The sequence below is a fragment of the Yarrowia lipolytica genome, chromosome 1F (assembly GCF_001761485.1).
Source record: "Yarrowia lipolytica chromosome 1F, complete sequence".
Lineage (NCBI taxonomy): Eukaryota > Fungi > Ascomycota > Dipodascomycetes > Dipodascales > Yarrowia > Yarrowia lipolytica.
Window position 1 is genome coordinate 3,073,719 of NC_090775.1, and position 15,197 is coordinate 3,088,915.

The window sequence follows — 15,197 nt, forward strand, 5'->3', positions numbered from 1 at the left end:
TCGTTAACACGAAAATGGCACCAACAATGTTGATCCGGGGCGCGCTAGCTTAGACCCGTTTGTGCAGACATACACGCACTAACACCCACTACTGCTCGCTCAATTGTCCCGATGCGAACGTTGCAATTGTCGTGTCCTTTTAACATCTCGTTTAAAAGACGCTGATCGTGCACCATATTTTGGCTCCACAGACATACAACCTTGGAGTAATTATATGACAATTGCCACTCTCAATTGAATCGTGAGATCATAACCTCACATCATTACTCGAGGAATACTACAGCATGCACACACACGCCAGACGTCAAAAAATGTTGGGGTACCTTCCCCGCTTTTATTGAGCCGTCTTGGCTGGTATAATTACAGGATGCCACTATGATCGACAATCTCCCCTTCCTCTACCATCATTGGACCTTGCATACTTGTGGTGGTACTTTTACTTGCACTCGTAGCATATAGCCTTCGTCGGCTCAGATGTGTGAGACATACCGACCGCCTAGGTTCATACGGAGTATTCATCAGATTTTGTAAGAGAACGTAACCTGGAGAAGGATCAAGGTACATGTTACGTGATCCTCATCTTGTCATTCTATCTCTACTATCTTTGCCATTTTGCCACTAATTAACCCCACTGGTACTTACATATCCCTTGGTACTTACACCTTGCGGGATACTTTTCTGACCACCCATCCATGCACAGGAACATGTGGCTGCTATGCGTGGCTACAAGTACACCAGCAAAACGCAAAAGTAATGACGAATGTTTTATGTACTCGTTGTAGATGCGAAAGAATACATTCTATAAGAGTAGGTGACACACAGATGCAGTGAAACTTCTCCGTGGCACCCAGGGTCGAGCTGCTCGTAAGCAGTGGTTGTTTGAAACCGTTCCCTGTGAAACTTCCAGACACTTGTAACTTACAAAGCTTTTTCTTAGGCCGTGTTGACAGTTGTTGTTCTTGGTATCATTTCGATCCCAATAAATCACATCTCACTGCTTCTGGTATCTACACTCTGATCCAGTCCTCATATTAGAACCGTATGATGTGATCTGTAGACGCGTGTCCTCCAATATGTAGCTAATCACTGTATATCGCAATGTTGACAGCCATTCCTCGTTTTGAGGTTTCAGTAAGGTCACTGTTGCAGAAAATATTAGTACCACTCAGGGGTCGAACTTCGAGCAACTTGTATAAGTACTCAAGCTGGTCGGCTAGCCGTTTACTCATACTTACTCATAACCTGTGGCGGGTTATTTACCGATATGTTTCTAATCAAAGCCGAATACTCGAACAACATTTCTTGTTTTCTGCATATTGTCCACCGTCTGTCTTCTTCCATTTCTACAACGCACTACTCGTCGGCGACCTGGGTCAAATTAAATTTTCACTTTTGGAACAGATCATGCACGTGCTAGAACGAGCGGTGAGGGCGTCACTCAGTCCGAAAGGAGGGGTAAAACATCACAATTCGACGAAATAAAATGTTAAGATAGCTTTAAATCAATAATTGAATCAGCCAGCAACTTTTCAACATCAAAAATACCTCTTAACCCCAATTAATACCTTTCGTCTTCCTGCACAGATCACGTTTAGGGTTGTAAAACCCAACCTCCACGTATATATGCAATTTGGTAGTTCCCTATTTCTTCCTTTCCCTGTACACACACATTCATAACAAAAATGTCCACTCCCGCTTACCCCCTTGTCTGCCTCGGCAACCCCCTTCTTGACATCCAGGTCAACGTCGATGACGCCTACCTCAAGAAGTACGACCTCAAGGCCAACGATGCCATTCTTGTTGAGGATAAGCACATGCCCATTTTCGATGAGGTTGTCAAGCTCGACAATGTCGCCTACATTGCCGGTGGTGCTGCCCAGAACGCCGCCCGAGGAGCTGCCTACGTCCTCCCCGAGAACTCTGTCGTCTACTTTGGCTCTGTTGCTGCTGACCAGTACATGGACGAGCTCCTCAAGGAGAACGACAAGGCTGGAGTCACTTCTAAGTACCAGGTCCACGGCAAGGACTCCGGTCTGGCCACTGGTAAGTGTGCTGCTCTGATCACCGGCCAGGACCGATCTCTGGTCACTGACCTCAACGCTGCCAACCACTTCGAGCTTGAGCACCTCAAGAAGCCCGCCAACTGGGACATTGTTGAGAAGGCCAAGGTCTACTACATTGGAGGCTTCCACCTCACCGTGTGCCCTCCCGCCATCCAGGCCCTCGTTGAGCACGCCGCTGAGACCAACAAGATTGCCATCATGAACTTCTCTGCTCCCTTCCTGTGCCAATTCTTCAAGGAACCTCTTGACGCTGCTGTCCCCTACCTCGACTACGTAATCTGCAACGAGTCCGAGGCCGAGGCCTACGCCGAGTCCCACGACCTCAAGACCAAGGATGTCGCCGAGATCGCTCAGCACATTTCCAACATTGAGAAGAAGAACACCCAGCGAAAGCGAATTGTTCTCGTCACTCAGGGTCTCGAGCCCACCATTGTTGCTACCCAGGGTGCCTCCCAGGTCCAGAAGTTCAACGTTGTTGAGCTCGACAAGTCTAAGATCAAGGACACCAACGGTGCCGGTGATGCTTTCGCCGGTGGCTTTGTCGGTGCTCTCGTTGAGGGCAAGTCTCTCGAGGAGGCCATCAAGGTTGGCCAGTGGCTCGCCGCTGAGTCCATCCAGCTCCTCGGACCCTCTTTCCCCTACCCCAAGAAGTCTCCCCAGTAAGTGAGTTGCTTTTTGAAGACTCTAGAAAACATTAGAACGTGTTTCTCAACGAACGCGTATTTATTTATCGTACATAATCAACTTAGTACTAACGTTATTGACCGAGAGCTTGCAGCTCACGATGCTAGCACTGAGAAATTGCCGAATGAGGCTTGATATATGGAAGAGCAGCATACAAAGAATCTTGAAGTAGCCACTAGGTACGCTCTTTATATATACGAGTAAATTACTCAAACATGGGTATGACGTAACACGAACGAAGGTCGTCTTTTTCATAAGCGCCATTTGCTTTGTCTTGCAAGCACACAGCTAATGACTTGCCCACGATGATTTTCTTTTTCTATTCCACCTACTGCAACGAACTGTATCCCAAAAGTATTCATATCTTATATAATTAACCATGTGTCAGTGATTCCAGTCACTCCTGTGCGTGTTATGTTGCGTGAGAAGATGAGTATTGGATTACTCCTTCTTCTCATCCCCCTTCTTTTCATCCTTCTTCTCCTCCTTCTTCTTCTCCTCCTTCTGCTTCTCCTCCTCCTTCTTTTCATCCTTGACCTCTTCTTGCTTCTCGGCCTCCTTCATCTTGAGATCTTCATTTTCGCCCTCGGGGGCCTGGGCTCCCTGCTCCTCGGCCTGCTGTCGAAGACGCTCGGCCTCCCTGTCAGCCTGGAATCGAGACTTCCACCATCCCTCATCGGGATCAAGACCCTTGGCATCGGCTTCCTCCAGACCAGCAAGCTCGTCACAGTCAGTGGACCATCGCAAGTGCATTCGAATGTGCTCAATGTTCCATCCCACTCGCTTCTTCTTGCCCTTGGTCACAGGATAGCCCAGACTCAGGTACTTCTTGATCTTGCAAACGGAGTTTTCATCACCATCCTTGCCTGTGTACACAAACTGATAGCACCAGTCCTTGGACTGACACCACGCCTTGCACTTGTCGATGGACTGTCGAGGGGAATCCTTGAGAGGCTCAAAGGGGGGAATCTCCTGCTCGGGCTCCTTGTCTTCCTCGTCATCGTCACTCTTCTTCTTAGTGTGCTTGTTCTTCCAATCCTCCTTCTCCTTGGCAAGCGAACTCTCCTGGCCATCACCATCGGTATCTTCCCGCTCAATGGTCCAGTCCTCTCGAACGTCGTCAGAAATGTAGGGCTTGACGAAGTCGTGGTAGAGGTCCTGGTAGGTAATGTGTTTTCGGAATTCGGGACCCTTGCTTCGCTCATACTGCCACATGAGTTCGATGTCACGGTTGGTCAGATGATGGAAGGTAGTGATGGGCTGACACCAGTTGTCCTGAAAGAACTTGAGAGTGGTAATGGGCTCTCCCTGGATCTTTCGCGCAATGTAAGGGTACTTGCTGGCTGAGGTCATGGAGAGTTTCACCTTGGCCTTGTCGAGCAGGACCTTGGCAACCATATAATCACCACAGCAGACAGATGCAGTGTGTTCCTCATATTCATGTTGCAGGGTGTCGAAACCATCGGCAATCTCGGCGTCCTCAAACATAGCCTTCATTGCACCATGAGAAAGAACAACACCGGATCCACCGTGAGCAAAAGTGACACCCTTGACACTGGTAGGTGAGCCCATGTACAGAGGCTCTTTGGGGTCGAGCTCCTTGAGCCACGCCAACATAGTATCGAAGAAGACGTAGGTATCGTCATCAATGAACACATACCAGTCCTTGGTAGAGTCTGTGTTCCAGGCGTGTTGCAGCATGGGGATGTTCTTGTACTTGTCGAGCTCCCATCCTCCGTCTAGCTTCATCGTTCCAAAGTCAACCTGGTTGTGAAGTTCTCGCAGCTTCTGCTGCTGTCGGTAGAGTCGGAAGTCCTGGCTGTCCATGTACTCCTGAGAGGTGTTGGCAAGGATATCAATAACCTCATAGCCAGCGATGGTATCGGGGTGGTCGGAGTAGATGGCGAAATGAGGCACTCGGGTGAGAGTTGTGTAAGCATGAATCGGCATTCGTTTCCAAAATGTGGTGGCTCCAGTCTTCAGCATGAGGAACAGCCGGTCCGATCCCTCAGCAAAGTCAGCCACCAGCTTCTGCTGCATGAACTCGCCAGCGTTGCCCACCTGCAGAGGATCGATTCCGGGAGCTCTATGAACCCCTCCCAGAGGGTATGAGGGGACGTATCCGTGTGGTCGCCACACGTCATGTCCCATGTGTCGGTTAGCGTCAGCTCCAGCATGGAAAGCGTCGGGGTGCATCTCAAAGGCCACACCTGCGGGAGCCGTGGGTGATTTGGGTCGTTGGCCTGCAGATTGCTTTTCCGTGTCGGGTTTGGTTTCGGCTGTCAGTTCGATTGGTGCTGGAGCATCGTCTTTTGGTCGCGGATCTGAGTCCACTGGTGCCGAGCTGTGTGAGTTCCAGTCTGTATGGGCTCCAGCAAACTCCAGGACCCGATTGGAGTCTCCATACAGAGAGTAGATAGAGATGGAGATGACGGTGAGGCCGAGGATGGCAATTCCCAGCGTCGCAAGCCGCCGTTGTAATCGCACCATGTTGTGTAGAGGGTTGTGACAAGAGGGTTGAAGGAGTGCGTTGGATGAAGACACGTTATCAGCCCAAAACGTGATTGCCTCTGCTCTTTTGGGGTGGAGTAGGCCAATGTCGGATTGACTTTGCGGTTCTGATTACTTTTGCTGAAAGAGAGAGGCTGAGCTGCTGCTGCTGCTGGACATAGGTTTTAGCTTCTGAAAAAACGGAGGAGATGGGTCGCCCACCAGCGGCCCATTTTGTGAGCCACGAGCTACTAGTACTTGTAGCCACTCCGGTTGGAGCCTCCTTTAGACGTGGATGTTGGTTGGATTATACTGTAGCTTGTTTTGCGGCTTCTAGCAAAGGTACCGCAAAACAAAAGTTTTTTCACTGTTAAGACTATTTCGATACCCAAGAGTCCTCTTGACACGTCAGGCTCAAGTATATGATGCTTGGCTGCAATCCGTAGTCAAGTCGACTTGACCGTTTCCCCCAAAATACACTTCAAATACGACAAGGACATCCAAGGCTACAAAAACATGGCTTGGAAATCGGAACTACAAGTGTAAGCCTTGTCTATCATGGTAGATTCCTCATCTTCAAACATGCATATTTTAGAGTTTTGTGTTCCTATTTAAAGCGATACCATGCATGAACGCATGAAACGAACTAAGAAAAGTTGTGCCTTGTTTGTCCAATTTAGTAACAAGCGATAAGGAAAGGGCGGTTTTGGTGGGGCAGCACAAGTAAGTCGCATCATAAGAACTCCATCTTTCTGGTGACTATAATCCTACTGATAAACTTTTCAAACACGCCTGGCCAGAACATCGGGAGGAGCGGCATACTTAACCTTGTTTGTGTAGATTTAGAATTACTACTGTAGTCACTTGTACTGTACACGGCATGCATGCATGCATTGCGTTCTCGCCTATAACCACAAACATCTGGTTTTTGGGACCCAAAAATAGCTCAAAACACCTTAGCCGCCTACAGCAGACTGGCTTGAGAAAAAAGAGGCGAGATTTTGACTGCACTACTTGCATGAACGGACCAACCGGGGAAATGGTTTCTTTGAGGTATTTCTGATTTCCCGCCACTTCCGGATGGCTCTCTACGATTTCTGGATTCCACAGTGATCGTCTCAAACACGCTTTATCCCCTGTCTTCTGCATGCAAGAATTCTTTGGTGGGTAGGTAGGTAGATTTACAGCAAACAGAATTGTGAACCCAGATTCCAATGAATAATGAATGTGGAGAAAGCCGCGTACTTGTAGCCATCAGAGTGTCGTCCCTAAGACCTCTGGAACCGGTCCTTTCTTTGCAAAGTACAAGGTGCCGGTACTTGTAATATTTATAACGAAATTACCTCTCCGCCCACATTTTCGACCTCTGATGTATATTTGGGCCCTATAAAATTGGCTGCCTGTTCCGACTCCAGAGTGACGTCTGAACCCATGCGAGTGCTGCCTGGTCTTGGTTCATTAGCACAAGTTACTAACAAGTCGTGCCGGTAGTAATTGCCCAAGGACCCCAGTCGCCTCATCGCTGCTGACACAGATATACCTCGTCATTGTGTGATACGGTGCATGCTTGAAACACTAATACAGTAGATACATATCCGACTAAGGATGTCAACTGTCAAAATGCTGGGAAAAAATGATAGCGGGATGCGGGTGAAATGAGGACGTGGCGGTGGTGGGCTTCGCACTAATAAAGACTACAGTACAGTAAAAGTTCATTCGTTGTTCTCGGGTCAGCTGACACTGGTTGCAAATACTGACTCCGTATGATATTTGAACAGATTTTTTTTGGTCTCATCCGCATCGTTCGTTGGGTACATGCACGCGTTGCGCCAAGGCCAGAGCCGGTGAAACTCTCCAATCTGAAACACTGAGAAAAACAGTACGAGGAAGAAGGAAAATCCAAAGAACGAACGCATAGTTGGCAATTTATACACTTGTAGTGTTGGGGCACAGTATTTATGTACAATACAGCACAAGTATACGGGACGTATTTTCTTGCGGTGTTATTGAAAAGGTACATGGGGTACTGGTAGCTTCGTTTTTTAAAAAAAAAATCAAGCAATATTTTTTCTCCTCGTATTACCGTAGCTACATCCCCGCACCTTTTATTTCAGTATGTATCGTACAAGTAGACCCGTTACAACCTGAAACCCAGCAGCAACAGAAGTGACGATATTTGACACTGGAATAGTATCATACCTACAACAGTATGCAGCTAAGAGAAATTCAAGGAGTGGTAGCTACTATACTCTGCTGAATAATGTACAGAGGTACGTACCGGTACTCGTATCGGTACAGTACATACTTGCACGACAGCCCTCGTACTGTCGGGTGTCGTATTTTTGCTCGGTAACAGTAACCTCATCGACTGCCATAGGCTAGCAAAAGACTTGCGGAGAGCTTACCGTGCGGGCTTGGCTTTTATAGCGACCTACAAGTATTGGCCCTAAAGATATTCTGGAGGCGGTTTAGCCGGAATTTTTCACAATAATATAGATGGCTTCAGGTGATTAACCCATTTCATTGTGAAAATGTATGGGTTGTCTCGAGCAGGTACGAATATAGACGTTTCTTGTACTTGAATGCAGTTATTATACCCACACATTGCCCGATCAGCAGCTTTAGATACGACGTAACAAAAATTCAATATACCACCAATATTAGTAGCTTGAAAAGTATTACTTACTGTGTCAAATACCTCTCTCGCTTACCCCTTAAAAATCATATTCCAGGGTGCTTAACCGCTGTAATTAAGATGTATGGAACTACAAGTACAGTGCATAGTATATCTCTAGACGAACCTTAGAAGCGTTGGTTGCTTTCAGGCTAAAAGCTCTTTGCAGTGCAATGTGTTGTGCAGTACGACTTAGAGCACCATTGGCTTTGTGCGAGTCGTCGCCCCTCCACAGATGTCACAAAAACCACGGAAACGGCTGCATCATGTATCGTGCTCGCACATACTGTACGCTAATGCATCCGGCATTGCAAGGGATACGAGGATACGGCTGAGAGAAGCGGGCATGAAATGTTAATTATAAATAAATAGGGAACTGGAAAAACACAGTCAAGTGGGGTTCGTGTGTGAGTGTGAGTGTCTATCTAGTATTCATGGGCGCCGTTGAAGTGGACGTCGGAGATCGGTACAGTGTCCACCTTGGGCGGCCGAATCAAGCGCAAAGCAGACAAAGATGGAGTCGACAATCATACTGAGAAGACCTTCGGTACTGCCAAGCACAAACCAACCCGTGAATGAGGCGAGAACCACTTCCCAAAGAAGATGTCCCCGAACCCAAGTGGTGGCAGCAAACAACAGAGCTGTCAGAACCCGTACTACCACCAGCAGAAGCTTCGCAAGCTTGTGCACTCGCCATGCTGCTGCAGGGAGACGGAAATGCAAGTTTTGAACAGTCAGAGAAGACGACTTTAGGTTTTGAGAGTTGATAACAGCCAGTGTCAGAGTCAGAGGGCTCATAGAGAGCACCCCGGAGGGGGTTGCTAGAATGTACAATGCCGGTGACACAACGTTTAGAACCATTCGAAGTGGCCATGGCGCGACCACCGATGTCACGGTACCACTGAGAGAAACTACCCGTGACAGTAGCAGCACCGGAATGCGAAATGTAAGATGCAACAAGGAGCTCAGACTGATGCTGCCAAACTGAGTCGTGAGAGCATATCCAAGAGCTGCAGCCAAGACCTGGCGCGAGCTAGTGTGCGGGAAGAGATGACGGTAAAAGTACCACTGACTGACAGTGGCAGAAATGGTTGCTCTCTGAGTGCCGTTCAGAATACCCCAGGTCCACATGTACATGAAGATGCCCAAGGCGCTCACAAGCATGTTCTTACCATACATGACTTGGCCGATGGCTGTGACACAGATGGCCGAGATGAGCACAAACAGGGTCATGAAGGCAAAGGACAAGAATACAAGCACGTGGTTAGCACTGAGGATTCGACAAGAGAGCTGAATTATCCCGACTGCACGCGACACGTAATCCTTGTGCTTCCAGAATGCTAGAGGCCACATGGATCCCGTGATCATGAGTCCCAAAGTCACCCACCATGAATACCCTCCCGAAAAGAGAGTCACGAGCGCAGCTGTCCATACAGCCACCGGAAAGGCTGCAGCCAGAAAGTAGAACATTACTGAAGAGTACTTTCGTAGGAGCAGCAGCCAGACCAAGGAGATTGCGACTGCAAACACCGTGTAATGAGCTAGTACTGTCAGTGGTAGAAATGTTAGAGACGGAGATCCAGTCGGAGCTCCTCCATCAACACCTCGCAATAGCGCCAAAAGATACGTTGCGATCGTCGCTGCCAACATGAACAGGTACACTCCTCCCCATACCTGGTCATATTTTATGGTATCCGATACTGAGGTTGGAGGCGCCAACTCAGGGGGTATACTTGAAGCCATGGAATCTTCATTCAGCCCGTGTTCGGGATCCACAGGCACACCTGCTGCTGCTGCCGCTGCTGATGTTGATGCAGGAAAGAAATGTTCGCCTTCAATACTCTGTTCTGAGTCTTCGAGCTGCTTGCCAACCTCCTCAGGTTGTCCGTCTTCTCGGTCTAGAAAGTCCACAGGGAAAAAACTCTCCTTGGGCTGTTTGTGTGACTTGCCTGGCTCCTCTACGGCTCTCAGAAAGCTGTTGCTGGGTCCTTCTGTCTCGCTGTCACTACCCGAGTTGGAGTTCCAGGATGCGTTAATCGCGTTGGACGCCTCCTCGTCGTCCTCCATGTGTTCCCATAGTCGGCGCGGCGAGTAGATGCCTCTGTGGTTGTTATTGTTGTGGTTGGTGTGGCCGTTGTGATTGCTGGATTCGGCCTCTTCGACGGCCGAGTGGAATAGCGGCACATTTGAGTCTTTTCCAAACTTGACCTGGCTTTGTGTCAGTAATTTCGATGCGTATTCGGAAAACATGCCGTGGTGCTTTGCCGTGGGCAGAGTTAGCTTGAGAGCTGTGAGCAGTGATTTGGGCCTGCTCAGATAACTGATAAGGTTCTGATAGTAACTTTGCCACCCGTGATAGCAGTGGAGACTGGAGAGCCCTAGAGAGTAACCTGAGGAGGTGAATATATGATTGTAGTGTAGAGTGCGTTTGCCAATGTGTAGGTATGGCGTTATTAACAGTATATTTTCGCCTTCATGCTGGTCACGCATACACCAACAGTAATGTCTCACAGAGCTATCTCCGAAAGCAACGTGACCGAATTAACATGGTCATGCGAGCTTGGGAGAGTGATTTGAGGTGGTCATGTGACGATACGCACCAGTAATAGTCACTGTTCAATTATCTACGACATAATTAATCATTATACAGTATACAGCATATACTTCCACTCTCTGTATAGGTGGTCGAGCAGGCTACAATACGTGACATGTAGATCTGTCATCTGACATGTCGAAAGCGGCAGGTTGAATGTAAGCCACAGTGGTGCATTGAGTACGAGTAGCTACATAGCGATATTGCAAGGGGTGACGTAGACTTGTGGAAGTAATAGCAGCTGCCAATTTCATCTCTGTCTATGGCTGAAGAGCAGGGTTGTATAGAAGCATCGCTTGGAGAACCTGAGGTCGTCACATGAGGGACTAGCTGAACTCAAGGTTGGTGGGAAGGGTTGTGGAGCTGTATAAATCGATTTGTACTTGTACTTAAATATATCTCAACGAATATGTTGAAAAAACTGGAGCATGACCCAGGCAGTAGGGTCACACCCCGTTGGCATTCTAAGACTCTAATAAACGTACAAGTACAGTAAATACAGTACTCTACGTAGTTAAAAGTACCAGTGTATAAACATACTGTGTACTTGACAATACTTAGAGAAACAAGTGAAACTAATACAATGGGTTGTATGAACAACGAAATGTGCGACAGAGTAGCTGATGTCGTATATACAATTATCCTGTGTTGCATCGGAGATCTGCTACATGTCCATTTCCCAATCCCCTCGTAGTCCTTCATCTTCATCTTCATCTCCACCACCTAATGCTTCTGACTGCATCACCGCTGCACCGTTTGGGAAATGAAAAGGCCTATTTGGGCTGTCACTAGATTGACTATTCTTAAAGCAACACTTGACCAACTGCCTGAGCGCGACCCAAAACTCTGGAGACTACGCAACCAGACCAAGCAGCATTATCACATCCAGCATACGTTCAACGGAATCAACTCATACACGCACACACACAATGAGCTGGGATTATATTGCCAAAATCGTCATGATTGGAGATTCGTGAGTATTCAGGGGTCTAGGTGTCCCAGATGCTGGTTAAAGGCGTTCATGGCGGGGCGGGTGGCAAAAGGGGCGGAATATGTTGCGGTGGGTATCATGTGCAGCAGCCTTTCGCTCAAATAACCCACCATTGCATGTCCCGCCATACGTCTTGCCATGACTCAAACGCAGATATCATTCCTTTCTGTTACCATACTAACACCAGAGCATGCGGAAAGTCGTCCCTGACTCTAAGACTGACTGATGACACATTCAGCGAGTTCCATGATGTCACTATAGCCGCGGAGATCGGCTCCAAGGTGGTAGACATTGACGGAAAGGAGAAAATGAAGCTTCAGATCTGGGACACGGCAGGGCAGGAGCATTTTCGGGCCGTGACCCGGTCGTATTTCCGCAACGCTGCGGGCTGCTTGCTGGTCTACGATATCACGCGCCCCAAGACGTTTGCCAACGTGCAAATGTGGCTGGGGGAGTTGCGGGATCAGGCTGACGAAGATATCATCATCATGCTGGTGGGCAACAAGACGGACGTTGGAGCGCGTCAGGTGGAGGCTGAGGAAGCCCGAAAATGGGCAGATGAAAATGGTCTAGCCGGGTTCATTGAAACGTCAGCCAAGACAGGAGACCAGGTACTAGAGGCGTATCAGCGGGTGGCTCAGAAGATCCACTCCAATATCAAGACTGGCAAGACCAATATCAATGATAAGAGATATGGAGTTCGTGCAACGACTACTGGAGGAGCTCAGCAGCTGAATTTGGACGAAGGCGATGTTAAGAAGAGTGGATATTCAGCATGCTGCTAGCGAGGTAGAGGTCCGAAACGTGTATATAGAATTTATGACCATGCGACCAGTGCAATACTTTACACTACACAGTACAAGTACTCCTGTTTCACAGGCACCTCTACAGCAACTGATATACTGTAATTAGATATTCATCTTCACTGGTCAAGTTGCTTAATCACAGAGGCATGTTGTTGTTCTCCAAGATTTACTGTAGAGGCGAAATGTAGAACTGGGTGTGCTTTTTAAGTCAGAGACTCTTCACTGTGATATATAATCCATATTGGCCAACAAAACTACATTTAATATGATTGAATACTACAAAAGCGCAAGATACTCGTTCTTGAACCTGGTTTCAACAAACACTTCTGCGAATGTGATATTATCTCTCACATGATTATTTAAGATAGGAAGGGTACTGTAGCTGTTGTAAAAGGGTAAGTGGAAACAGTTATCTTAACAGAGAATGAAATATTGGACGGTGTATACAATTTCTTGTATTCTAATCGTGCCTAGCAAGGAAGTCTTAAACAGGGCCCCATGAGCGGAAGGATCTCTCTGCAAGTATAGTAGACGTGGGCTGAAACATTGTACTACAAGTACATACCGTAACGGTATGTACTATTAGTGCGATTTACATACTAAACATATATACCGGTATTCTATATATTCTTCTGCGTACAAGTAGTACGGGGTACACTCAAATGTAACAGGTTTGCACAAATTATCCCCCTTAAAACTTTTCCTCCCTCCCTTTGTCTAATTTCATGGTTTCATTGATCTACAGTATGATTCTATCTAAGCCCGGTTGGCCTCGTTCAAGTTCTCCTCCTTGACAATGTACTTTGTGGGGGCTCGCTGGGCCCACTCGGTCCAAGATCCATCGTAGACAGCATTGGTGTCTCGAGAACCAATGCCGGCAATCTCCAGAGCCAGGTCAATGACACAGGCAGTGACACCGGATCCACACATGGAGATGATGGGCTTAGAGCCATCAATGCCCTTGGAAGCAAACAGAGCCTTGAGCTCCTCAGGAGATTTGAATTTTCCATTCTCGACCACCTCGGGGAAGGCGATGGAGTAAGCTCCGGGAACATGGCCCGAGGACAGCTCGGCTCGAGGTTCAGCGTCCTTGCCTGTGAATCGTCCGTTGGGTCGGGCATCAATGAAGGTGACCTCGTTTCGAATCTTGGCTCCGTCACCGTTGTGTTTCTCGACGATGGCCAGCACGTCTTCAAAGGACTTGACCAGCTCGGGTCGGGCCTTGGTCACCTTGTAGGGAGGATCGGCGGGATCGATCTTACCAGGAACTTGTGTGTCCCAGATGCCCCAGGTGTAGGCATCCGGTCTGCTGGGGATACCAGGGAGCTGGGTGTAAGCCTCAAAGCCATTGAGGAACTGGACGTTGTCATGGCCAAAGACCTTAAAGGTCCACACAAGTCGAGGTCCGGAGAAGACGCCTTGTGTGTCGTAGACCACGATGGGAGAGTCAGAGGAAACACCCAGCTTCGTGAGCTCGTTTTCAAAGGTCTGAGGAGAGGGAAGCATGTGGGGGAACTTGGAGGGGGTGTTGACGGCATCGATGTCAAAGTAGAGAGCGCCGGGAATCCGCTTCTTCATGTAATTGTCGTAAGCGTTCTTACCAACGTTGGCAGGGGTGGGAAGATACCAGGTAGCATCGAAGATCTTGGTTTCCTTGGAAGAAAGTCGCTTGGCCAATTCGGCAGGGGAAATAAGTTTCGACATGTTGTGTTTTTGTGTCCTGTAGTGTATCAATTGACCAATATCAAGGTGTAAAGATGACGATGATGATCCTGCTGTGAAGTTGGTTGGGACGCCCTATGCAACTAAAAGTATGTCTGTGGAGCTTAAACGAAACAAGTGAAACCAATGAGAGCGAGGGAAAATATGAGTTTGAACAAGTTTGATTGGCGGGGAATCTGTCTGTATGACTAAGCGTATTTTATTTTGATATGAAACAGTTTTTTTGGTGAATATTGCTCCAATTGCTGTAGTTTGAACGACACGCTGTTCTCTAGCAACCCCGCTCAGGCAGCAGTCCATACGCATTATCGGCAGCAACCCATCTCAATGGGTGAGTACACAATGTAGAAGCGATGATCTCGTGGGTTCGACTTTCGCAAAGGTCATTCGAGACAGATGGAGACACGTGTCTTTCAACAACTTAAACGTGCATTCTGAGTCAGCGAAGTGATTAGTAAGGTGATTACAGTCGGGTATATCACCGATGTATGAATAATAAGACTGCATATTTGACAGATCCGAGATCTAACACAAGCGATCGGACTTTTAATGACCCGTTCACCTCTCATAAACAGTGTGCAAGTGTGTGAGCTACTGCAGCTACTTCCTCTTGGCACATGCTAATCATCTCGAGTCTATATAAGCCGACTCAATGCGCTGTGATTCGTAGAAGTTCAATATATGCCTGTAGAAGTAGTTGGAGGCTATGAAATCACACACAAACCCTTTCATTTCGCTCCTGAGATATGCTGAATTAATACATTTACCCGGAAAATGCATTGACACATGTCGCTTACATATCAAATTCAGATCCCCCTCCTACCTGCCATTGGCTCTACTGTTCAGCCGAAAAACCTCATAGCCCTGAAAGAAGCCAAATCCGAACGGCGGAGAGTCGGTCGAGACCCGATATGGACGACTCCCCGGACATAAAACAATCATGCTTAATACTCTACTATCCATCCCTTACTTGAGCGTGCATTGAGCATTCGTTGATTATGCTTATAAACGTAAATGTGACATCTTGAGGGCTAAACAAACGGATCTCTAGCATCGGTATCGTCGCAGCGCCACTCCACACCTGATAAATTTTATTATCATGGTCCTTTCATACACACAAAAGTATTCCCTCTCATATATCGCCTCGATTGCCCTCCATATCATTCTCTTAGAG

General features: G+C 47.7%; 5 protein-coding genes across 5 annotated transcripts; 2 read left to right on the top strand and 3 right to left on the bottom strand.

Annotated features, from left to right (window-relative positions):
- Nucleotides 1-1,682: 1,682 nt before the first annotated feature.
- Nucleotides 1,683-2,726, top strand: YALI1_F30754g (uncharacterized protein; the record flags this gene model as incomplete). The annotated part of the gene is made up of 1 exon (XM_505789.3): nt 1,683-2,726. The coding sequence occupies one exon, from the start codon at nt 1,683-1,685 to the stop codon at nt 2,724-2,726; it is 1,044 nt and encodes a 347-aa protein (XP_505789.1).
- Nucleotides 2,727-3,188: 462 nt separating this feature from the next.
- Nucleotides 3,189-5,237, bottom strand: YALI1_F30789g (uncharacterized protein; the record flags this gene model as incomplete). The annotated part of the gene is made up of 1 exon (XM_505790.2): nt 3,189-5,237. One exon carries the CDS (start codon nt 5,235-5,237, stop codon nt 3,189-3,191), a length of 2,049 nt encoding a protein of 682 aa, XP_505790.1.
- Nucleotides 5,238-8,343: 3,106 nt separating this feature from the next.
- Nucleotides 8,344-10,401, bottom strand: YALI1_F30841g (uncharacterized protein; the record flags this gene model as incomplete). Its single annotated transcript, XM_505791.3, has 1 exon — nt 8,344-10,401. One exon carries the CDS (start codon nt 10,399-10,401, stop codon nt 8,344-8,346), a length of 2,058 nt encoding a protein of 685 aa, XP_505791.3.
- Nucleotides 10,402-11,506: 1,105 nt separating this feature from the next.
- Nucleotides 11,507-12,280, top strand: YALI1_F30852g (uncharacterized protein; the record flags this gene model as incomplete). Its single annotated transcript, XM_505792.2, has 1 exon — nt 11,507-12,280. The coding sequence occupies one exon, from the start codon at nt 11,507-11,509 to the stop codon at nt 12,278-12,280; it is 774 nt and encodes a 257-aa protein (XP_505792.2).
- A 777-nt stretch (nt 12,281-13,057) lies between these two features.
- YALI1_F30877g (uncharacterized protein) lies at nt 13,058-14,005 on the bottom strand (the record flags this gene model as incomplete). Its single annotated transcript, XM_505793.3, has 1 exon — nt 13,058-14,005. The coding sequence occupies one exon, from the start codon at nt 14,003-14,005 to the stop codon at nt 13,058-13,060; it is 948 nt and encodes a 315-aa protein (XP_505793.1).
- Between the last annotated feature and the right edge of the window lie 1,192 nt (nt 14,006-15,197).